The 25,374-nt window shown below is 35.5% G+C and overlaps 1 protein-coding gene across 1 annotated transcript; it reads left to right on the forward strand.

Annotated features, from left to right (window-relative positions):
* The first annotated feature begins 784 nt into the window (after positions 1 to 784).
* On the forward strand, positions 785 to 20,369 carry LOC107549575 (HPS5 biogenesis of lysosomal organelles complex 2 subunit 2). The gene is made up of 23 exons (XM_016230720.1): positions 785 to 891; positions 2,245 to 2,360; positions 5,125 to 5,235; positions 6,371 to 6,435; positions 6,516 to 6,708; positions 7,377 to 7,507; positions 7,795 to 8,010; positions 8,126 to 8,197; positions 8,346 to 8,434; positions 9,058 to 9,236; positions 9,379 to 9,537; positions 9,719 to 9,728; positions 10,631 to 10,742; positions 11,138 to 11,284; positions 11,393 to 11,461; positions 12,686 to 12,699; positions 13,048 to 13,234; positions 13,344 to 13,493; positions 13,635 to 13,754; positions 14,741 to 14,854; positions 14,935 to 15,041; positions 15,189 to 15,522; positions 19,749 to 20,369. Exons 2-23 carry the CDS (start codon positions 2,256 to 2,258, stop codon positions 19,807 to 19,809), a joined length of 2,745 nt encoding a protein of 914 aa, XP_016086206.1. The 5' UTR covers positions 785 to 891; positions 2,245 to 2,255; the 3' UTR covers positions 19,810 to 20,369.
* The last annotated feature ends 5,005 nt before the right edge of the window (positions 20,370 to 25,374 follow it).

Below are 25,374 nucleotides of genomic sequence, written 5' to 3' on the forward strand. Positions count from 1 at the left end.
GTAGTTTATAAAGTTATAAACTATTGTATCGATTTTTATCACTTGCATTTTTCTATTTATATATATATATTTCTATTTATTTATTTTAATAAATAAAATAATGTTCTTAAACATGCTCAAACCAAACTTTTAAACAGATTTTGAGCAACTGAAAATGAAGAAGTAATATTTAATACGATTTTGCATTTACAGTAGGTCACTTATCAAATCATGCAGCAGGACCAGAGCATAATCAATACTGCTGTATGTTATAATAACTTCTCAAGAAAGACCCACCTTACAGTTCAGTTTAGTCATTATGTGCTTGAATTTGGTGATGGCTGTCTTTATATAATAAAATGCATACATCTATATCTGAATCCGGTGCTTAAACACATTCACTTCAAGGTTGTAAGATGTTTGAGGGTTGGGTCTTTGCTATTTTTGCTTGCTGATGAAACAGGCTTCATTCTCGAGGGCATCTCGAATATCAATCAATACCAGCAAGAGCTTTTAATGGACCAGTGGACCCCAATCTACTGCTAGAACACCTACGCGTCTGTGACAGTTATTTGTTTACCAGATGTTTTTTAATAAAACTTGAACTTTTAATGCATGATTAAAAGATTTATTTACTTTGATAATATATTTAATATGTAAAGTTCCCAAGTGCTTGATGGCAAATATTGTCCAAAGGCGCCAGAAATAGTTCCCCGCGCTTAGTGTGAATCACTGCGCCTCACAGTGAGTGGAGCCTAATGAGGAAGTAGCGCCGGTCAGTTTTCAGTCAGCTGTCAAACACACAGCGGCACAAACAACACACACGATCTTCACTTTACACACTTTATGATTGGGTTTCACTACATTTCTGGAAAGTTCGCAGATTTAAATGCGCCTGGAGCTCAGGAGGAGGTAAACGCGTATTATATGGTTTAATTGATGTTAGATAACGTTAACGTTACTTATAGAAATGCTTGAGGTGACACATTTACCACCTCAAATAAGTTAAACTTTTTTTAAACAACGTTTAAAAAGTATTGTTTTATGTTGCCTCAGACGTGTACATGACATAACGTTACTCATTAGGAGGAGAAATAGAAACTAAAACGTTGTTGGTCGTGAAAGTACCCGAGCTTCCAGCTCAGGATCAACTTTCACATTTATTAAACTGTTTAAAGACACAACGCGATTAACAGACTTCAACAAAAACAAGTTTGTTCGATGTTTCATGCGGTTTTTGGCGAGTTTTAAGCTCAGATCTCGTGATTGACGGTCATGCTAATCGGCTAACGCGTCGCTTTGATTTGTAACTAAAGTGTTTTACAAACTGAATTCTTGTAAACATGTGTTTCAGGCGAAGGGGGAGTGATTAAATGTGTGTATATGCATGCGCTTGTACGCGTTTTTTCTTTTCTGCTTACTGTTAAATGTGTAAAAAAACAAATATAGAAAACGACAGTTCCCAGATAGATGATATCTGTCACTCTGCAACTGGGTTTTTGTTTTTGTTTAGTTGGTACATTAATGTAGCTGCATATATATTATAGTCCTTTAGTCTTCTGGCAGAAAATCATTAAAAGAAGTAAAGGAGGAGAGTGGTAGTCATGCTTTTTCAATTGTATTTCCCTGAAATCATATGACACTTAGTAGGGATGTGTCTCAAAACCTAGTGAGCTCACTGTGCTGCCTACTGAGGGCGCATTTTTGGGAATCATCAGCCTCAGCATCTTTACATAGCCAAGTTAAGGTTGCTTTGTGCCTGCTCAAAATTCTGTGTAAAGCAGCATAAAAGCCAGACTAAATTATGCCTGCTCAGACCCACCTCAGCCCTTAAAGTACTGTGTAAAGATGCATATATGCCACCTCTAAGCAGCATTAAACAGTCTGTGTAAACACACCTAAATGCCTCTTTAGAAGCGCTTCTGTGCCACCTTTGCAGTGTACAGGTGCATCTCAATAAATTAGAATGTCGTGGAAAAGTTCATTTATTTCAGTAATTGCATGATGACCAGAGGTGCTGCTGATTGGGCGCTTGAATAATTAGGCTATTTGAGTGTTTGTGTACCTCATTACAATTTATTGAACTTTAGCATTGTTTTTTTGATTGGTTGCTTGTTCAAACATGCCATGTATGCATATTTTGCCCAAAGCTGCTGTTAGGAATGTATTTATGATGCACCGAAATACTTTTTGGTTAGACAAACATGCTGCATGCAGTAATGATTCCTACAAAAAAAAAAATCCAATACTCTTGTTTCCTCTCAGAACGTTGCAGGATGATTCCTGTGGTTCCTGTGGAGTCCTGCACACATGTCCTGGCAGAGTTTGACTGCCTGGACCCCCTCCTTTCCGCCCTGCGACTGGACTTGGGACGAATCAAAGTAAATCACACATTTACCTACTGAACTAACTATTGTCAAACAGTCAAAGTTTTGATAATAACGGCTTATATGGCATCTGATATTCAAACTGACCTGAATTGTGGTTGGTGCTGTTTACTTTTCATCAAGCGTGTTTTAGTTTCTGTTCTGTTCTGTTTATTTGATTTTCTGCAATAAGAATTATTTTAATTATGGAGAGTAAGTGGATGAATGTAACAAAACCTGTTTGGGTCATCTTTCAGCCCAAAAACCAAAAGGAAAAAAATCTCAAAATATGTTTAGCATGAAGAAAATTACCATTACCATTTTTTTTGCATTGCAACTAGGGCTGGACAATAATTTAATATCAATATTTATCGCGATATATTTTTTTTCAATAACGGTGATATGATTTTTAAACACATTTCCGATTTTTCGATATACATTACCGGTGTTTCCCATACATTGATTTATTTGTAGCATTTGACTTCGTTGAATAAACATGAACACTGCACGTTTCAAAATCAAAACGCGTCGCGGGTGTTTTATATGAATGTATCTCTGAAGGGAACTGATTGTCTTCAGAAAAGTTTTGATGGCATTTATTTTATCTGATAAGGAAGCGTTCATGAGCAGAGCTGCTTTGATTACAGCCCTTACTGGAGAAACCGCTGTTTCTGCCGCTCTCAAAGCGCCTCCTGCTGGCAGACAAGCAGTTTGCATTTTCAATGCTCAATTTTTTAGTTTTCTGAAGCAACTCGGAGCACGTTTCATACTCGTTATCCTGGTTGAAGCACGTTTCAATCTATAAGAATAATCAACCTACACTACCAGTCAAAGGTTTTTGAACATGAATGTTTTTTTAAAAAGAATTCTCTTCTGCTCACCAAGCCTGTATTTATTTGATCCAAAATAAACCAAAAGCAGTACAATTTTGAAATATTTTTACTATAAGTTTTCTACTTGAATATATTGTAAAATGTAATTTATTCCTGTGATGTTAAAGCTGAATTCTCAGCATCATTACTCCAGTCTTCAGTGTGACATGATCCTTCAAAAATCAGTCTAATATGCTGATTTGCTGATTATCAATATTTAAAACAGTAACATTTTTTCAGGATTCTTTGATGAATAGAAAGATCCAAAGATCAGCATTTGTCTGAAATAAAAAGCTTTTGTTACATTATACACTATACCATTCTAAAGCTCTTTTTTACATTTATATTATAGAAATTTAAATTATAGAAATGATTACTTTCATTTAGCAAGGATACTTTAAATTGATCAAAAGTGATGATAAAGACATTTATAATGTTATAAAAGATTTCTATTTCAGATAAATGCTGTTCTTCTGAACTTTCTATTCATCAAAGAAACCTGAAAAAATTCTACTCAGCTGTTTTCAACATAATAATAATAAATGGTTTTTGAGCAGCAAATCATAATATTAGAATGATTTCTGAAGGATCATGTGACTGGAGTAATGATACTAAAGCTCAGCTTTGAAATCACAGGAATAAATTATATTTTCAAATAGAAAACAGTTATTTTAAATAGTAAATATATTTCAAAATATTACTGTTTTTGCTGTATTTTGGATAAAATAAATGCAGGCTTGGTGAGCAGAAGAGAATTCTTCGATACTCGCGCATGTGATCCGCTCCGTGCTATTGTGTCTCTGGACCAGAGCAGAGTGTGTGTGCGGTGCGGTGGTTAGCGTGACACAGCGCCAAACCAGACTTCTTTTTTTCCTCAATGGAAAGCATATTTACACTGTTTGAATTGTTCCCTGTCCCCTATATAGTGCACTACGTGCCATTCACTGTACAGAAAATTCAAATTCTGTGGACAAGTGACCAATTTCAACCATGGCTTCAGCGTCTATTTTATAGTGTAGGGGCGGGCGCTTCGGATTCTAGAGAGCATTTGATTGGACAGAAAGTTTGATGAGAAGCTGAAGTACGATGTGACGTCAAAAAAAGCGTTGAGCCGTTTTGGCGGAACTGACAAACTGCAAGCTTTGAATGCTTAAATCTTCTAAATGCGAATTTTGTCACTGTTTTGTAGCACACTGCCTTATAGATAACCTTAAGACTAACATATTGATACTAACACCCAAAAAACTTTAATTTTGATTTCATGGGGACTTTAAATATATTAACATTAATAAGGTGAGTCTGAGATGTTTATTTGACAGTGATTTCACATTTCTTGTTTGTATGAAGGTTAAATAGGGCTTTTCTGCCCGAGTCCCATCGGATTGCGTCAGCTGTGGGGATGAAGACAACAACTCCCATGATTCCACACTCAGTCACGGCGTCATCAAACTACGCCTTTGTCTCTTTGTTTATTTTGAATACGCGCACTCTAGCGGCGAAAATTACATATTGTGCCTTTAAATGATTGAAATATAATAATACAATTATTGTTTTAAAGAAAATAATTTTTTTTTATTTAGCATAAAAGCGGTACAACAAAAATGTATCAATTTAATATATAAAATGTTATAACTAATATAAGAATACTAATTTAAATTGTACGTATAATTAATTTTATTTGCATTTCAGTAATGAGAATTTTTTGTTGCATTACATTAAAGACAGATTTTAATTGTCATGAAACTTATCTTCATAGCTGCTTTCTTTAAGCAGAAATATTTTTATTTTATTATAATATTTATATTATATAATTTATTTGTATTTATTTATGGTTTTTTTTCTTGTTCTTGGCAGATTTTGTGAGATTCTCTCTAATATCCTTCTATCTCTGTCTGTGTATCTCGCAGTGCACATGTCTCTCCGTGTCCAGGAAGTGGTTGGCTCTGGGCACGTCTGCCGGAGGGCTTCACCTCATTCAGAGAGACGGCTGGAAGCAGAAACTCATTCTCACACACAAAGTACACAACTAAATAATTTCACAAGTTCCCCTTTAACACAGTTAGTGATTGAGTTGGTGCACAGAACTATCAGCAGTGTCGAAATACTGTTGTCCAGCGTTATCAATCAGATATCAGTGTATTTGCATTAGTGCTGCATGATTAATCAAAGTAAAACCAGGAACTGCAATATGGCTTAGTGTGATTATCAAATCGCAAAGGCTGCGATTTAATTAAATAAATATATGCACTGAGTGAACACTGTGTTCATTTACACGTGAGCAGCTCGTGATCCAGTGTTTTCAGCATCTCTTGGTTCACAGTAAATGCTGCTCCACACAAACTCAAAACAAAAAAAATAAAAGTTTTCCATCAAAATAAAAGTTTAATGGTTTAACGTTTGAAAATAAAGAAATTAAAACCATAAATATTAGTGTTGTAGTTGTAATGTGAAACAAAATTGTTATTGTTTTATTATTCTTAAATATATATATTTTATTTTATGGTGAAATATTCTTGATTCTTATTAGATTTTTTATTTAATAATAATAAATATTATTATTGGTTACACTTTATTTTAAGGTGTCCTTGTTACAGTGTAATTATACATTTAAGTACTGAGTAATATTAATTAACTACATGTACTTACTATATGGTTAGGGTTAGGATTTGGGTTTGGCTTAGGGTTACTTGCATGTAATTATGCTTAATTTATTGTTATTATAATAGTAAGTATATGTAACATGTAACAAGGACACCTTAAATTAAAGCGTTACCTTATTATTCATGTTATTTATTTATTTTATTTGTATTCTTATTTTTTTCATGCAGCCCTAATTTGTGTGTTTAAACTTTGTGCAATCTGCAACAGTATATGCATGACGTATTTGCTTTTTCCTGTGTTTATAAATAGTTATTGATCACACCAGCACACAGGATACTAGTGCGTTGGCATCAACTTACACTTGCGTCCAGGCTCAGAGCGCATCATTCTCTGCTTTGACCCATGAAACATGTTTTTATAAGCTAGAAAGTGTGTGCACAGGCAACAGTGAAAATAGGGAAACTTTAATGTCTTTAATATAATAATAAGATTAATAATAACAGCCATAACATAAAATAATTTTCTAGTTCTGCTTTTTTAAATTTTTTATAGGAAGGCTCAGTCACGCAGGTCTCATGCTGCCCCCATGATGAAGACTTTATCGCTGTAGCAACGAGGTATTCATATTCATGTTTATATGCGCTCCTGGTGTTTTTTGGTTGCCAGTCTGGACTCTTTTGATGTGTGTGTGTCCCAGTCAGGGTTTGGTGGTGGTGTGGGAACTGCATTTAGAGCGGCGTGGCCGTCCTGAGCGCGTCTCTGTGTCCTGGGAGCACAGAGGACAGACGGTAACATCTCTGTGCTGGGACAACGCGGCCCTCCGAGTGTTTGCAGGAGATGTCGGAGGGAAAGTGTCCTGCGTCCGAGCTGGGTCATCTAAACTCGGGAAGGTATAAGAAAACGTAAAAGTTTTAACACTTGAAGTTTTATGCATGTCAGTGTGGCCATACACTACTGTTCATAGTTTGGGGTCTGTAAGATCGTTTTAATGTTTTTGAAAGAAGTCTCTTCTGCTCATCAAGGCTGCATTTGTTTGATCAAAAATGCAGTAAAAATTGTAATATTGTGAAATGTTATTACAATTCAAAAGAACTGTTTTGTATTTGAATATATTTCAAAATGTAATTTATTCCTGTGATCAAAACTGAATTCTCAGCATCATTACTCCAGTCTTCAGTGTCGCACGATCCTTCAGAAATCATTCTAATATGCTGATTTGCTGCTCAAGAAACATTTTTGATTATTATCAGTGTTTGAAACGGTTGTTCTTCTTCATATTTTGTGTGGAAACCGCAATACATTTTTTTCAGGATTCTTTGAATGGAAGTTCAAAAGAAGAGCATTTATTCAAAATCAAAATATTTTGTAAGATTATGAATGTCTTTAGTGTTACATTTGATCAATTTAATGCGTCTTTGCTGAATAAAAACACACGTTTCTTTCAAAAGAAAAAAAAGTTTTGAACAGTTTAATGCATTTTATTTAAATGATAACCAGTGATTTTAATCTATGCTTGTGTGTTTCTGTCTGTGTTTGTTGTGGTTTGGCGTTCAAACAGGGCTCTGCGTTTGTGATCTTCCCAATTCAGACCATCACCACAGTGGATTCACGTGTGGTTCAGCTGGGCTACTCGGACGGACACCTGGTGGTCTCGTCTCTCAGCCGCTGCTACCTGTGTGACACGGAGAGGTGTGTGTGTTTGCAGGAGACATGGGATGTCCCACAACTATACCAGCAATTAGTTAAATAAAGGATAAGTACTCACCAGAGATCACTAGAATATTTTAAATACAAATGTACCATTTAATTTGAATTAGGCTCTTTATTTGATCAAAATATCATGTCAGACATTCATATCACATTATCTCCAATGTTCTCAGACCATAACTTAGATTAAAATGCATATTAATCGCAAGAAAAACAAAATGAAAATTCAGTTGAAATTAACTCTGTTCCTGTCTCTGTTCCACTCTCAGGGAGAAGTTCTGGCGTGTGGGTAATAAAGAGCGAGATGGAGAGTTTGGGGCATGTTTTCTCCAGCAGAGTCCGGCGGGTCAGCGGGGTCAGGCGCTGCTGTACTGCGCCCGGCCCGGCTCCCGCATATGGGAGGCTAGTTTCGGTGGAGAGGTCCTGAGCACACACCAGTTTAAACAGCTGCTGGCCTGCCCACCGCTGCCCCTCGTCTCTTACAAGTGAGTGTTTGTGTGTTTAACACTAACTTGTGACTTCATTAGTGTTTGTTGTTCTGCCTCTTAGTTTTGTATCTCCATACTTTTCTCTCTATATATTATGTATTTTTGTTTTCAGGAATGAGCCACATTTCAGCCCCGCACAGACGAGTCCACAGTCTCTGGCTTTCCCAAGACTCCTCCAGTTTGGGTAACCACTCCCTGTACTATAATAACACAAGACCTTTAGTAAAAACACAATATTTCATACCTGCTATTATGACTGTGATGATAACGTCTCTGGTTAGAAAGGTTTTTGGGTTAATATTTAACTTGTGAATTGTGCGTGTGATTCTTAGTGATCAAAACCTGCTCACCTGGACGGATTCGGCCATCTACATCTTCACCCCTCACAGCGGTCAGGTTCTGCTGTGGACAGAGGTCAAAGGTGAGAGGTCATTGTTTAACCTATTTGATGTTTTAAGTATGAAACTTCACAATGCACAAAAATACATTTACTCAAAAAAAAGATAGATAGTTATTAAATACATATGTTAAAACATATAATTAATACATTTATATATATAAATACATGTTTAACTATCTATAAATGTATTAATGTTTTAACATGTATTTAATAGCTATATAAAAATGAATAATATTTTATATAAATGTATGTATGTATGTATGTGTATATATATAAGTTACTTTATATTTTATTTTAGCTACATATAAAGTATAAAAATAACTTTGTAAAAATAAAAAATACATTTGACATATTTAAAAAATATATTATATTATATTGATATTACAGCTCTTTATGGATCTTTATCTGCCTTCCTAAAAATATTGAATATAAAATTAGCATAATTTCATAATAATGTAATAATAATATAAAAAGAAACATAATTAACATAAAACATGTAAATATATTTTAACAATATGTTTTAAAAAAGTAACAGTATAATTTTATATATTTATTATTTTTGATAAAGTTTATAAAAAAATATATATATTGTATGGCCTGATTTTATAGCTCTTGGATCTGTATCTGTCGTCTTCTCTCTATAGATGTGGTGGAGATTTCAGTTTTCCGTAATGAGCTATTTTGTCTACATGGTGACGGACGTTTGTCTCACCTGTCCCTGATGTCACCTGAGCGCTGTGTGGAGCGTCTGATGAAGAGGGAGAACTGGACGCTCGCCACCACCATCTGCTGCATGTTTCAGCACACCGTTATCACATCCAGGGTACACATACAAAAACCAACACATAGAGTATCCATACTGTTTCGCATACTATTTTAATAGTATGTACTGTGCAGTATGCATTAAATATTACATTAGTACTCCATTGCAAATAAAGTCTTACTCTTTTGCGTTTCCTCCTTAGGCCAGGAAGTCCCTCCCCATTGATCGGTTGGAGCAACTTAAGGCTCAGCTAAACTCCGCCTCCCAGGAGCAGCTGATTGGTCAGCTGGAGGAAGTGATCAGCAAACTGGAGCCACTGGACTCCGCCTGCAGCAGCCGCAGGAGCAGTATTTCCTCACACGTGAGTCCAAAAACACACAGGCATATGTACAGATCAGAGGTCGCGTTAACGAAAATGTTCTGTCATTGACGGAATATTTTTTAGCAGTGACACAAAATTCTGAAGGCTTTCCGTCACTTTGACAGATTACACTGAGGGTGAGCTATTGTAATTTATAACTGTAATTCCCACCCCTGTCCAGTTGGTGGCGAGTGCGCAGGATCATCCGCTCCAGAACAAAAATAAAACTGTCACGAGCCTTTTGCTCTGCGTTTGATTACACACAGGCGAGTATCCACTAGTAAAGCAAAAGACATTTTTTTTTTTATCTCATGGCAAAAAAAAAACAGGCTTTCATAAAAGAGATTTTCTTCAACACACAAAAATATTTAGACTACACTACACAGATACTGTAATGCCCCATTTTACTAATTTGACATATTTCGGAGTGAATCAGGATATTAAACAAGGAAAACAAATGTAAACAGGGACATTTTTTTAAGTGAAAAAAATGAAGGATTAGCAAATGAAATAGGCATATAACATACAACAGATGAATCGTGGACAATAAGACCAGGGATGTGTATTAAGGTAGCAAATGAGTTTAATTCCAATTTTTATTTTCACATCCAAGCAAAAATTCTGCACAAAGCAACAAACTCACCACCAATCAGAACTTAACTGCTATTTAATAAACAATTTGAAGGTTTAGTATGCCGACAAATGAGATTTCACTGCTTGCAGAGCTGTCGACCAAAATAAAAACCAAACAACTGACAAATAATGAAGTTTGTAGCTGGTTATGACAAAAAATATAAGTTATCATTTTTAATATTGTGAATTTAAAAAAAAATTGTATAGTTTTATAGTAGTAATTGAATGTCAGTGTGTTGTATGTCAAATATTGTGCAATAAAATACACTAAAAACATCAATGAGCAGTAGTTTAATCATTTATCTGGTGTTTTGAACGTTTTAGATTCTTCTTTTTCTGATGATTATTATCTGCTTTATTCTTTGCTTTTGCTTAATTATTACACATCTTCTGACTTTATTCTCTCTGTCTTTCCAATCATCTCTCTATTATTTCATCTCCTCCTTTTGTTGTCCTGAAGACTCTCAGTCTGTGCGTGGAGAGGGCGACAGGTCAGACATCAGCTTGCAGTTTCTGCCGCTGCCTTTCCGCTCAAAACCCCCACGAGTCGCCCTGCAGGCTGTTCGAGACAGGTACATACACACACTTATACAGCTGTCCCTAAAAACTGTAATAATTTCACTTCCTCTTAAATTTCACACCAGACCCAGTCTGCTTTGCTCTGATTGGCTGGATCACAAGGAAGGAAAATTCCAATGAAGAGTCAAAATTCTATTAATGCTCATTAAAATGCAGCTGCTGGTACCCAGGTTATTTTTAAAACTGTAACTTCCTGTTTCGTCGTAGTGTCACATATTGCTTTATCTCATTTTATGCTGATGCCTGTGATTGGTAAGATTACATGTTATTTCTGCTCTTTGTTTTCTTTATGCAAAATCAGCGGCATTTTATTTCCTTATTTCGGGCAATCATTGCCGATGTTGATGACTATCTCAGTGTTTTGTGTCTGTGAATGTGTGTACGTCAGTGTCTCGAGCTTTGTGAAAAAGACCACCGAGAAGATCAACACGCTTCAGATGAACGCAGACCTGTGGCCTCGGCCTGACCTCAGGGAAGGGGTTCAAGGGGAGGTCACGGCCACAGTGACCCCTCTTCCAGAAGAAGTCGAGCATGAGTGAGTCTTTTACTTTCTGACACCCTATTGATGTTTTCTGACTGCTGCTATCGGTGTTTTGCATATTGACATTGTTTTTATTGTGATTTTTGATTGTCTCTCTGTAAGATTGAATGCTGAGCAGTCCAGCTCGGAGTCTGAGCTGCAGGAGTTGAGGGCCGCCACAAAGAAAGCCATGTGAGTTTAGAGGAGCGCTGCTTCGTACCGCTGCATACAGGCAGGAAGATGTTCAGTCAAGTTGAATTATAAGCTGTTGAATGTTTGCATATGATACATTAATTAGAAAATAATTATAAAATAATTTGGAAATTTTGGTCAGTAGATGGGGTCAGTATTTTTTTTTTTTTTAAGAGAAATTAATACTTTTTATTCAGAAAGGATGCATAAAATTGAATCAAAGTGACAGTAAAGACATTTATAGTGTTACAAAAGATTTTTATTTCAAACGAATGCTGTTCTTTATAACTTTCTGTTCATGGATTGAATCTATCATGGTTTCCACAAAAATATGAAGTTTTCAACATTGATGGTATTAATAAATATTTCTTGAGCAGCAAATCAGCATATTAGAATGATTCTGAAGTATCATGTGACACTGGAGTAATGATGCTAATAAATTCAGCCTTGCATCACAGAAATAAATTACATTTTACTATATATTATATTACAAGATAATTTTTTTTAATTGCAATAATATTTCACAATATATACTGTTTTTACTGTATGCAGAATTGGTGAGCATAAAACATTTCAAAATCTTGGCAACCCCAAACTTTTAAACTGTAATTTTGTCATTAATTTAGTCATTTCAATGATCAGTTTTCAACCTCAAGTTTATAGGTTTAAACACATTAATGCAAAAGAGAAATTATGTATTTTGTATATGCACAATTAGAAATAGAAGTTTTTCACAGTTGTGTGTAGCCATTTGCTGTTCATTTTTAATAGCCTTCAGTGTGACAAATTCTTTTTTAAAGTACGTATAATTATATTTAGTCTCTCAATTAATATTAAGTCATACAATAATGTATTTCAGCTAGTTGCAACATTTCTCATTTTAATTTAGTTTAACTTGTACTAAAATACAACTTAAAAAAAAATATATATATATACTGTATATATATATCTATATAGGCATATATTTAAAAAAAAACAATACAAATGACAAAAACACAACAAAATGACTAAAACTAAGACTAAAACTAAAACTCTAATTAAAATTACATTAATAAAATATAATAATAAAAACTGATAGTAGCCTAGAACTATAATAGCATCTCAGTGATACTAAAGTAAGTCAGAGTCAGGTTTTCATAAAAATCAACAGGTTTTTTTTAAATCTACAAAATGATAACTAAAGAATTCGCTTCAGATGTGTTTTTGCTTTATGTTGTTATTCAGTTCCCGAATGTGCTGTAAATTGAATCGTTAGATATTGTATCATAATTGTACAGTACTATGGTATTTTGTTCATGCAACTGGATTTATTGTTCATTCATGCAGGTTCAACTCATTAATACAATCTTTCCAACATGACTTAAATGTACCAAATGAATCATTACACAGCCCTGCATTATATTCGCTGAATTAAATCCAATACTTTTTTCTTATTAATTTTGGGCTGCAATTAAACATATGTAAAATGTTTAAAAACTGTACTTGACAGAAAAATATTATTGATATTTTTTAATTCAGCATCATCAAATTAGCTAATATTAGTCCTCTTTTGCAAATCAGCAGATTTTATTTTTTTTTTTTTCAAGATTCAGGGCTGAGCTATTGCATTTCTGTTCATATTAATTCTCCTAATATTCTGCGGCGTGTTGTAGAGTTCACTCAGGCCAGTAAGGTGGTGGAGGTGATTCAGAAGGGCGATCTGCTGAAGTCTCTGCGCAGTCTGAGAGAACTTCAGCCCTGGAACACACCTCTGCTACTCTCACACCTGTACAGGTGAGTTTATGCCACACATGTGCTTAGAATCTATATGTAATGTCAATATGGCCACCTGCAGACCTGAATATGTCATTTATATTGAATATAATGCTTTTTTTCTCTACAGACTCTATGATAAACACGGAGAGGTGGCTGTTCGTGCCTACCCGCAGTTCTATCCCACAATCCTCCCCTCTGACATCATGGCCATGGCTTTACCCAGCCACTTCCTGCCTTATCTGGACAATCTGGTCCAATCACGAGTCGAGCAGCAGCGGTACGGCTGCGTTTCGTTATACAGTGTTTTATGATGTTTGTTTATCATAGTTGTAAAGGTTATAAATGAGCCATTCATACCCTATGATGTTGTATTCTTGTTTTTGAATATATCAAATAAACTATTTTTGTCATCTGCCAGGTTGTGTTTCTTGGGCTCTCTTCTCCAGCCAGAAACTCTGCGACAGGATTGGCTGGAACTGGCGCTATACAATGATGCCCCTCAAAAGGATGACACACTCACTGCTGACGGACAGCCCAGGTACAAAAAACTATTTATATGTAACTAGATTCCTCAACGAACAAATATGAGGAATTATTAATATCTGTAATATAAATAACATGCTATATATACTATATACTAGGGCTGTCCATTTAACGCATTAATTAGATTAATTAATTACGGTGAAAAATAACGCGTTATAATTATTAGCACATTTAACAGACCTATGTGGGTCATCTGACATTTCATACAGTTGATTGATGACAAATATGAGTCAGAGCAACAGCTCACTGAGTGATGGAGCCTAGAGAACGTAGTTAGAATGTCCCTGAAATTCAAGATATGGGGCAAAAATGCCCCTGGTTGAGTTTTTGTCTCATATTTACATCATATAGTAAAGCAATATAACACAAGCAATAAGTGCAATATCACACAAATGTGATACTGATCTTATAAAACAGTTCAATAAATAAGAAGTGAATATGGTGTTATTTTAGACACAGTGTTGTCTGTTTTGCTCAATTTTGCCAACAAAAATATAAAAACAAAGCAGAACTGTTCGTCTCCGAGCAACACACAGCTGCATTTCATTTCTTAATGCACGTTTTGAACAAATTGGGTGAACCATTAGGCGCGTTGAACCATTGGCCATAGGAGCGTTGGATTTGAAGTGGTGCTGCACAGATCGATCGTGCATGGCATCAAAGTACCGCGAGAGTGATTCAAAAGCATAAGGAGTCGTCTGCTCTCTAATCGCTCTCGCGGTACTTTGATGTCACACACCGATCGATCTGATGGTGATGATCCACTTCAAGTCGAACAAGCCTAATGAGTCAATGGACCATTCATAAAGAACCATTTACTTCACTCCTGAATGAATCAGCAAGTTTTTGCATTCGAATGTGGATTTTGTTTTTAATTCGATGAATATTCGAAATTCAAAAAAAATTTTGACAGCCCTAATATATATATATATATATATATATATATAATTTATATTTCTATAATTGTCTCCTGTGCTGTAGGTGGCACTCTCATTTCTTCAGCTGGGGTTATGGGCGTCTACTGTCTTTGCTGATTCGTCTGCCTGCTGATCTGGCCTCCAAACAGAAGATGCTGGAGAAGTGCAGAACTCATGGGTGAGTGTAGAATTAGAATGGATAGAATTGGATCAGAATGTGTAGTTGTGTATACTGTGACTGTGTTATTTGTCTCTCAGGTATTGGATGGGTTACCTGTACCTGTGCAGAGAGCTGCAGCGGCGGCCCGAGGCTTTCAGTGCCATCTGCAGACTGGACGACATGACACTACTAGAGGGGGATGATGGTACAACAAACACAGATGCTCAAAACTGTCAATACAAAGTCACTTAATTTGTTTATTTTAACCAAGAACCTGGTTGTCTGACTGACACTTAAAGACACTGTGGAGTTATTCTATGTCTGTAATGCCTCTCTCTTTGTCTTTCTGCAGGTATTGTACCTCAGTCTTTTGACGAGTGGGTGTTGCTTCTCCAGCTCTCCCAGCAAATCAGTTCAAGCAACGAAGCCCCGCCCACTTCAGCCCTGCCCAGCAGTCCCAATGGATCCTGTTCAGACGGCACAAGCGATAGTTCTCCCGACCTATTAGACGGTTCAACTGACTGGAGCATTCGTGTCAGCCCGGAGAACATCATCCTGCGTCTGGTGCGGGTCTTCGGGCCGGACCGGGCCCTGACGGCCCTCCAGGAGCGCGGGATACAGGTGGATCTCAGTTCACGCTCAACGCTGGTCTGCGATCTGCTTCGTATGGCTGAGAAGCGGCACAGGTGAGAGCATGGAAAATAATAGTGGCCTTTTCAGAAAGCAGTACACTAGCATTCAATGCCAAACGTACTGTTTTTAAAAATATAAGTATATACTATAAGTATATACAATAAAATATTAGGGCTGTGACGGTTGCTGTCTACTGCCCGGTGGTGACGCGGTTGTCTACTGCCACTGGCGGTAGTGCACGTGATGTCACACACTATATAACAAGCATAATACGAAGTTTTGTATACAAGTGTAATAACAGTAATAGTTGCAAATTGTTTTATTTAGACTTAGTCTATGGTAATTCACAAATGACCTCAAACGCCATACACAGTGTTTCCTTTAGATTGGCAGGTTTGAGCGCAGGAAATTCCAGTTTATTCTGCATTCAGCAAATTAATTTTGTGTTGGGCGATGAACCTTGTTGGGAAACCAAATACTACATCGCCGATCTGGAGACATCTCCATTCATGTCACCCATCTGCGTTTGTACAAGTGTCTTCAAGTTTCCGTGATTGCAAACGCCTGGCTGGTCAGGTTTGGTGAGGCTTTCTCCAAACTGGCCAAATACAAACGAGACAGCGATAAATGGTAGATGTTAACAAGAAATGTGGGAACGATTCCTATTTCAAAGAGAGTGCGTGCAGACGAGGAGTTAATACGCCCGCTTGCTTGGCGGCGGAACTGTGAACCGTGTCTACACTAGAGGTCGACCGATATGGATTTTTCACTGGCCGATGCCGATATTTAGAAATCAGGGCAGCTGATATATGATGCCGATTTTTTTGGCCGATTTTCTTTTTTTCCCCTCCTTCATCTCATAAAAGTGAGTTTGAGTAAATGATTATTGCAAGGTACAAGATAGTAATAGTAGTAGTAGCCTAATTCAGAGTAATAATACATGGCTCAAAACTTAAGCACCGTCTCAAAACAGTTCTGAAGCATGCTTTTTGTTTATGTTTGCTGACAGACACCACTAATTTCGTCAACAAAGATGACGATGAAAAACAACGACGAAAAAAAAGTTCTCGCATACATGGCACGATCAGTTCTCAGTGCTCAAATACACACACAGCAGTCCAAATGTCTATCGTGTGAGTATCTCATGTAAATGCAGTCTGTTATGGATTAAGTGAATGTAAAAGGGTGGGTGAAAACTGAATGCGTGTCAATATTATGTACATGCTTTCCGTCTTAAAGGAACAGCATTCCTAATTAAGTACCTATCCTTGTCATTAATGTTAACCAACAAAAGATGTTAAATAAATATGTTACGTAAACCTACTGTATCTGAAAAATGAGTTTAATTTGTATCTCTTTCGTATTTCTCTTATTGTCTAATTTTGCTTCTTTTTCAAAAATTATACATTATATATATTACATATGAACAACTATGATTTTTATAAGTTGCTCCCTTTTCACTACTGTTAAAGGGATATTTCACCCAAAAATGAAAATTGTCATCATTCAAGTTTTTCCAAATTCAATCCTTGATTCAAATTTCTCATAAGCTTAATTGATTTGGTCTAAAGAGAAAATAATTAATTACTTCTTTTTTTTTCTTTTTTTTTAAGACTACATAAAAATAGCTACCAAAATAAATGTTGGTTACTGCAGTTTGACTAAAAGTAATGACTAAAATTTGACAAAAATGCAATGACTTTTCGTCGACTAAAACTATGAAAGACTCAAATGACTAAAATGTGACTAAGACTATTAAGCATTTTCATCTCAAGATGAAGACTTGAATCAAGAAACGGTCTGCATTGCCTTGCCATCATTAGCTGAAGCTTTGTGTGAACAAGAAGCAGCTGTAGAGTGTGAGTTGCTCCGTCTCTCGTCACACAGCCAGAGAGAGATTCTCCGGTGTTCCGCAACAACGCTTAGCTGCCCGCAGATGCGCCTGCCTATAAATCAGCCTAATTTGCAGCACAATCGGCCGATGCAGATTAATTAAAAAATGCCAAAAATCGGCCGATCAATCGGTCGTCTTCTAGTCACCACCAGACACAACAGCCGGTTGAGTCTCTAAACAGGACATTAAACTGAACTTTGTGTCAGTACCTCATAAATAGAACGAGGCAGTTTACTTTCGTGGATTTGTCATGTCGTGTCGTGCCGCATCTAGTGTAGCATCACTGATTATAATTCTAGTTCTATAGCCTAGTATTTTGTCGTGTTGCGCCACGCCGCTCGCGTCCCGTAGACAGGGTGTATTTAACTTTCTTATTTAGGCTACTTCTTTACCGTCACAGCCCTATAAAATATAAGTATATACTATAAGTATATATAAAAGTATACAATAAAAATATATACTGCACAGTATGCTAGTATTCTATTCCAAACATATTAGTTAATTTAGCATACTAACATATGACTCTTACTATATCTGAAATAGAAAGTAAAGTTTAGTAGTATGCTAAGTTTTTGAAAATTACTTAGCATTCTGCAGTCTTCAGTATGTACTGCACAGTATGCCAATATTCTATTTCAATTGAATTGTTTTTTGGAAAATACTAAGCAGTTTATATTAAATAGCAGGCAGAATGGTAGTATTCCATTACGAACATATTAGTTGAATTTGGAATAGCATGCTACCATACGACATAATATTTTTGTCATATAAAATTATAAATAGTATAGTTGTATGAGTAGTATAGTAGTATGCTATTTTGAATTTAAACATTAAACTATGAAAAATAGTAGTCCATCCCGATCATATTGGCTAAATTCGGAATTGCAAACAGTATAGTATTGCTATTTCTGCCATATTATATAGGAGAAAGAGTAAGAGCGGTATAATAAATAGTGTAAAATATTAGGCAGTCAACAGTATAAACTGCCCAGTATGCTAGTATTATATAAAAAAAATAGTATGCTGTGTACAGTATCTACTGCCTAGAATGCTAGTATTCCGTTCTGAACATATTGGTTGAATTCAGAATAACATACTAGCATACAAGTCTTACAATTTTTGATTTATAAAGATACGGAAGAAATAGTACACATAGTATGGTAGTATGCTATTTCGAATTTAGACATTATTTTGGGGAAAATAGTAGACAGTGTACAGTATATAGCAAGCAGAATGGTAGTACTCCATTACGAATATGTCTTTTTTGTAGTAGGAGTAGTCAGTCTACACTATGTAATGCACAGCATGCTAATATTCCATTCCGAATATATTTGTTGTATTCAGAATAGCTTACTAGCATAAGACTATATGTTATGCTATTTTAAATGTAGACAAATAGTATGCATTATACATTATATAGCAAGCAACACGCTAGTATTTCATTACAAACATATTGTTTTAGGATGGAAAATAGTAGGCAGTGTACAGTATATACTGCGCAGTAAGCTAATATTCCAATCCAAACATACTGACTGAATTCAGGATAGCATACTAACTAACATACTGCTCCTTTCTATTTCTTACTACTACTCTTCCATATAATGATATAGTAGAAATGGTAAGAATAGTATGAATGATAATATGATATTTTGAATTTAGACATTGATTTTTGTAAAATAGTGTGCTGTGTACAGTATATACTGCCCAGTATGCTAGTATTCCATTCTGAACATTGGTTGAATTCACAATGGCATACTAGCATATGACTTGCTATTTCTGCTTTATAAATATATGGGAGAAATAGTAAGAGTAGTATGGTAGTATGCAATTTTGAATTTAGACATTATTTTTGTAAAATACTAGGGAGTGTACAGTATATACTGTGCACTATGCTGATATTCTATTTAGAACACATTGGTTGTCTGGCATACTAGCATACTACTTTGACTATTTCTGCCATATGAATGTGTATTTTTAATGGACGTTCAAATTTAGACATTGTTAGCCATTGTTATTTTGGAAAATAGTACGTTAGTAGTCATATTGTTTCAGGAAGGCTAATATTAGGCAGTGTACTGTACATACTGCATAGTATGCTAATATTCCATTCAGATCTATATGTTTTTGGAAAATAATAGGCAGTGTAAATTATATAGTGAACAGAACGGTAGTATTCCATTCTAAACATGTCATTTTAGGAAAATACTAGGCAGTGTACTGTATATATCATTACGACCAAGTATTTTTTTTGTATTTTGGAAAATAGTAGGCAGGGTACAGTATATACTGCGCAGTGTACTTGTATTCCATTCTAAATTTAGGTAATGTTTAACAATTTCTGTACTCGTGCATTCATTCTTCTTTGTTTTCTCTCTGATGTTTTAGAGCATTGATTCAGACCATGTTGGAGCGCTGTGACCGGTTTCTGTGGTCTCAGCAAGCGTAAGACCTCCATGTCCACATGATCTCCACATATGCCTCCAGGACCCAGCGCTGCTCTCAGTATGGACACACTACGTCCTGCCTTCTGTAGTTTGGGTCATGTTTCTTTAAAACAGCTGCTCTGGGATCAGCTGCCTTGCTGAAGATAATGTGGCAGATCAGCTGATTTCAGATTGTGATGCATTCCAGTCAATCTAATGCAGATTCCAATTCATAGGGTTTTTTTCACACCAGCACTATGACTATATTGTGCCGTAAATGGTGAAAGCACTGCGTGGGAATCACATGACTTGGTCTAAACTGTTCTTCAGTATTTTGTCTCCTGTTTCCTATTTAGCTATTTAATAAGGTGCTGACACAGTATTAACAATGGGCTTTTTTACGTCATTCATAAATCCATTTGCACATAAATTATCCTATTAAATTGAATTCAACAATTTATGTATGAATGCTTTGATCTACACTTCCATGTTTATTAATGAGGCCCAATGTGTTTTCATGTGGTTTTAGGACTATGTAGAATATACAGTATATCCCTTAAAAAAAACATACATACAGTATATATTAGTGCATCCAAAATAAAAGTTTTTCATTACATAAGATATGTGTGTGTATTGTGTATATTTATTATGCATATATAAATACATACACATACAGCATATATTTTGGAAATATTTACATGTGTGTATATATATATATTTATATTCATATCATTTATATCATATATAAATATATTTAATATATAAACGTAACATATTTTTCTTAAATATGTACATGCATGTGTGTGTATTTATATATACATAATAGATATACACAGCACACACATATATTATGTAAACAAAAACTTTTATTTTGGATGCGATTAATCGTTTGAGATATATATATATATATATATATATTAAAAATAAATGCATATATATTTATCTAATTAATACCCTTAATGAAATTTTAATCTCCAGGTATTTGAGAACCTTGTAAAACAAGGGAAAACTAACAAAGCTGTGTTCTTTTAACAGAGACAACTATAAATAATTGTGAATGTATGAACTAAAAGAGTTTTTGTAACTAATGCCATGTGGCTCAGCTGGTTTAACAGGCTGCTCTTCATGAAAAGCACAATAAATATGAGTATCATGTTCATTTATAACTGTGTCGAAAGTGTTGTTCCTTTGAACGCATGCCTGAGAGAATCTCTCTTCATTGCTCTTCATGCAAACTAACGTAATCTGAATGCATGGAAAGAGTATTAGCAATGAATTTGTGAGGATTTTATTAAGCTCATTATTTTTGCACTGACACTAGATTTGGATTGTAAATGGACGTGCTGTGCTACACAAACACATTTACATCTTGTGCCAGCTTAACACTGGTTTCCTGTGTAGGTCCGTGAGGCACGTGCTCCCGTCAGACGTGTGAAGATATTCGCACTCGTCCTGAGTGCTGCATCAAACCCGCCGAGAACAACAGCCTTTTAAAGTCATCGTCCTGGAATCCCCGAAGTTCTCCTCACTTTCCAATTTCTCTTATCAGACTTTCAGAACTGTCTGTTTTTCTCTGTTGCTCCACTGACCTCTTTTCCAGGTGTGTCTTCTATCACATCGTCCCTGTGCCAGCAGAAGTGTCATCCACAGGTGGGCAGAAAAAGGCGGATTACGGGAAACATTGACAATAAACTCCTAACACTAAATGTTAAAAGAAAACGTTCACCTAAAAATGAAAATTTGCTTAAAATTTATTCACCCTGAGGCCACTTGAGATGAGTTTGTTTCTTTATCAGAAATGATTTGGAAAAATGCATTGTATCTCTTGCTCACCAATGGATGTGAATGGGTGCCGTCAGAATGAGAGTCCAAACATCTGATAAAAACATCACAATAATCCACACCACTCCAGTCCATCAGTTAATGTCTTGAGAAATTAAAAACTGCATGTTTGTAGGAAACAAATCCATCAAGGCATTTTAATTTTAAACAGTCGCTTCCAGCTAAAATTTAAGTCCATAATACATAATATTGCTTCTTCCAGTGAAAAAGTGATCTTGTCTGAGTCAGGAGAGAAATATGCACGGATCAAGAACCATTTACAAGCCGAAACAGTCCTAAATTAATATGTGGGTGGATTTTGTTGTGAGAGGACAACGATGAACTTTTAGACTGAAGGAAGTGTTATTATGTATTATGGACTTCTATTTTGGTCAGAAGCAATGGTTTAATGTTAATGTGATGTTTTTATCAGCTGTTTGGACTCTCATTCTGACGGCACCCATTCACTGCAGAGGATCCATTGCTGAGCAAGTGATGCAAAGCTACATTTCTCCAAATCTGAAGAAGAAACAAACTCATCTACATTTTGGATATTCTGAGAGTGCATACATTTTCAGCAAATTTTCATTTTTGGGTGAACTGTTCCTTTAAGGTTCAGTATGTGTCATCCTGCAGCATTTGTGCTTCAGACGTGAATGTTTCCTCAAATCATTTTTTGAGTTATCTTGCGAAAAGCTGTGCTGTTACTTTACTTAGACCATAATAAGATCATAAAACTGGGCGAAAAACTCCCACAGAATTTCAAGGATGAACCCAAGCTATATCTTGAAACCACCCAAAACACCCTATAGACCCTCTAAGAGCACCTTAGCAACCACTGCTCACATTTTGTTCAGAAGGCAGTGGCTGTCTATGATTAACACGAGGAGTGATTGTGTCGTTAACCCCGTTAGATAGAGGATGATGTGTTTGGATCGAGAGGTTATTAGAGCGGGACAGTCACTCTGTGTGTGTTCGGGATTGTTTGATGTTGAATTGTTGTCACCAGTCACACAGATAACAGAATTCTGCACATACCTGCAGACCAAAGCCAGCATATAAAACTCAGTCCCGAATTAAACCCTCTCATATGCATAATTACACAGAATTGTACAGTCACACACCATATAATAGTTCAGATGGTGATGTATTAGTACTTGTATATTTAAACACTTAACTGAACATATTTATTTTCTCTATTCATTGTTATTTTTTTACAATATTTTTGTACATTAATGTGCACAAGCCTACATATGCTTTTCGTCTGAAGCAAGAACAAAATGTTAAATATTTTACAAGAACAAGAGTGAGAATACAAGACCGTACAGATGGATACAACATGGTTGGTAAGTGCAACAAAAAGTACACACACACACATATATATATATATATAAATATATATATATATTTACTTTCCAATAATATGTAATGTATATATAAATGTATATATATATATACATTCTTGCATTTAAAAAAGAAATTGTACAGTATATTATTATGTATATTATTCTCATTGCAGGAAACTTTCTCATGCTTGATTCTATCTATACTTGTGATATTGTGTCTGCCGCTGTCAGCCACATCTCATTTTCCTTCCCAGAATACAACAGGTACTGAAGTATACTTTATAGATCCAGTTAATATTGTTCTGGGTAGGGGGAAAAAAAGAAAGAACTTCAGAAATGTGTAGCTTCTTGCTTTCTGTACAGTACAACTGTCAGTTACATATAAATTTCACAGTAAGACATTTGAATTTATATATATATATATATATACATTCTTGCATTTAAAAAAGAAATTGTACAGTATATTATTATGTATATTATTCTCATTGCAGGAAACTTTCTCATGCTTGATTCTATCTATACTTGTGATATTGTGTCTGCCGCTGTCAGCCACATCTCATTTTCCTTCCCAGAATACAACAGGTACTGAAGTATACTTTATAGATCCAGTTAATATTGTTCTGGGTAGGGGGAAAAAAAGAAAGAACTTCAGAAATGTGTAGCTTCTTGCTTTCTGTACAGTACAACTGTCAGTTACATATAAATTTCACAGTAAGACATTTGAATTCCATTATTGAATTTTTGTCAACTGATATCAAAACTGAATGGCAGGTTTGAATATTTTATGGTGTTTTTCAGTGTATTTGGGATCTAGTTTCATCCAGGAAGCTTTACACAGAGCCAGAGAGCTGACATACGCCACGTACACTCACACCAGTGACAGGTGAGACTTTAGTCAAAGTCAAAGCTCATTTGATTTAAGTATCAGCCAATAAAGGAAATTGAGACAAAAATAGACCCAAATGAGTCAATAGTTGTCGTACAATAAGATTACAGAAGTATAAAATGATTTATTTTCTATCTTATGTTTTGTGTCTGCTCTCTCATTTCTATCAGGGTGAAGACGTCCGTATCAAACGGTTCTGTCCGACCCAGTGATCTGCTGGCCTTGTTCAAACAAACCGGCCCCAAAACCAGAACCCACGTCAGATCTGCTGAGTTTCTGGATAATACGGTAGAGCTGATTAGAGAGATGGTTTACACACACTCCATGGACATACCCGCCCCCACCGGTACACACACACACACACACACACACACACACACACACACACACACAGACATTTGGGTCATTTACAAGTACATGATTTTGAAATCGTATCAACATCTGATGTGTGCGTTTCAGAGCTTTTAAGTGCAGAAGACATGGAGACCATACTGCAGGTTACAGGCTGTTCCTCAGAGACACTGAGACCCGTGTGTAAATCTGACTGTCTGTCCAAACGTTACCGTACCATCACAGGACACTGCAACAACAGGTGCACTCGATAACAAAATATATCATTGTTCATTCAGTTTCTGTTCTCAGAAAGCATCATATTTTCTTTTATCAATGCTGTTTTTGACTTTGCAGAGGAAACCCTCAATGGGGGGCAGCAAACACCCCTTACGCCCGCTGGTTGTCGCCGGAGTATGAGGACCCTCGAGGGGCCCCCAGGGGCTGGAACGCACAACACACCTTCCACAACCACACACTACCACCTGTAAGACTGACTGATGTAATCATAGTTGTTGTTTTGGCTTTTATATAAATGTTATTGATTTTCTTCTTCAATTTGAAATTTTGTGTGCTTTATTAGCCTGAAAAATACATTTAGAATCATATTGTTAAAGTGTTTACATATAATGAGATATTGTGCATAATAATACATACTATATACAATGGGAAATGGTATTTAATTGGTTAAATAAATAAATAAAACAACATTACAAATTACATTATTATTATTAAAATGATTAAAATGTAAACAAAATTATTCAAATAATATAATTAACTATTATAAAAATGTTGTAAAATCATTTAATAAAATGATATTAAAGAATAAATTAATCCTAGCGCAACAATAAACACAAATTTTACTCTTTTAATTTAATTTGAATTATAATCGATAAACTATAATCGATTATGGCCTATTACTGCATCGATGCAGAATCGACCACCTCCGCAGCATCACGATGTATCATAGACATGATTCATTTCAACACCCCTAGTAGTTTATTGCATAAAAATTTACTTTTTATATTTTAATATTCTAAAGAACCTTCTGTGAACCTGAACCTTTTGTGAAATGAAAAGATTCCATGTTAAAGGTTCTTCATAGAACCATCAATGCAAATAATAATAAAAAAAAACTAAAGATGAAATAAGACCAAATAAGTCTTTCAGATTCAATCAGATCTTATTGTCTCTGTGCAGGTCCG

The sequence above is a fragment of the Sinocyclocheilus grahami genome, unplaced genomic scaffold (genome assembly GCF_001515645.1).
Source record: "Sinocyclocheilus grahami isolate Dianchi unplaced genomic scaffold, SAMN03320097.WGS_v1.1 scaffold376.1, whole genome shotgun sequence".
NCBI classification, from domain to species: Eukaryota; Metazoa; Chordata; class Actinopteri; order Cypriniformes; family Cyprinidae; genus Sinocyclocheilus; species Sinocyclocheilus grahami.

Excerpts from the sequence above, each read along its gene's own strand:
- LOC107549575 (XM_016230720.1), top strand. The coding sequence starts at position 2,256 with ATGATTCCTGTGGTTCCTGTGGAGTCCTGCACACATGTCCTGGCAGAG. Across the intron at positions 8,198-8,345 it reads CCAAGACTCCTCCAGTTTGG|TGATCAAAACCTGCTCACCT; the intron begins GTAACCACTCCC and ends TGTGATTCTTAG. Across the intron at positions 11,285-11,392 it reads CCAGAAGAAGTCGAGCATGA|ATTGAATGCTGAGCAGTCCA; the intron begins GTGAGTCTTTTA and ends TCTCTCTGTAAG.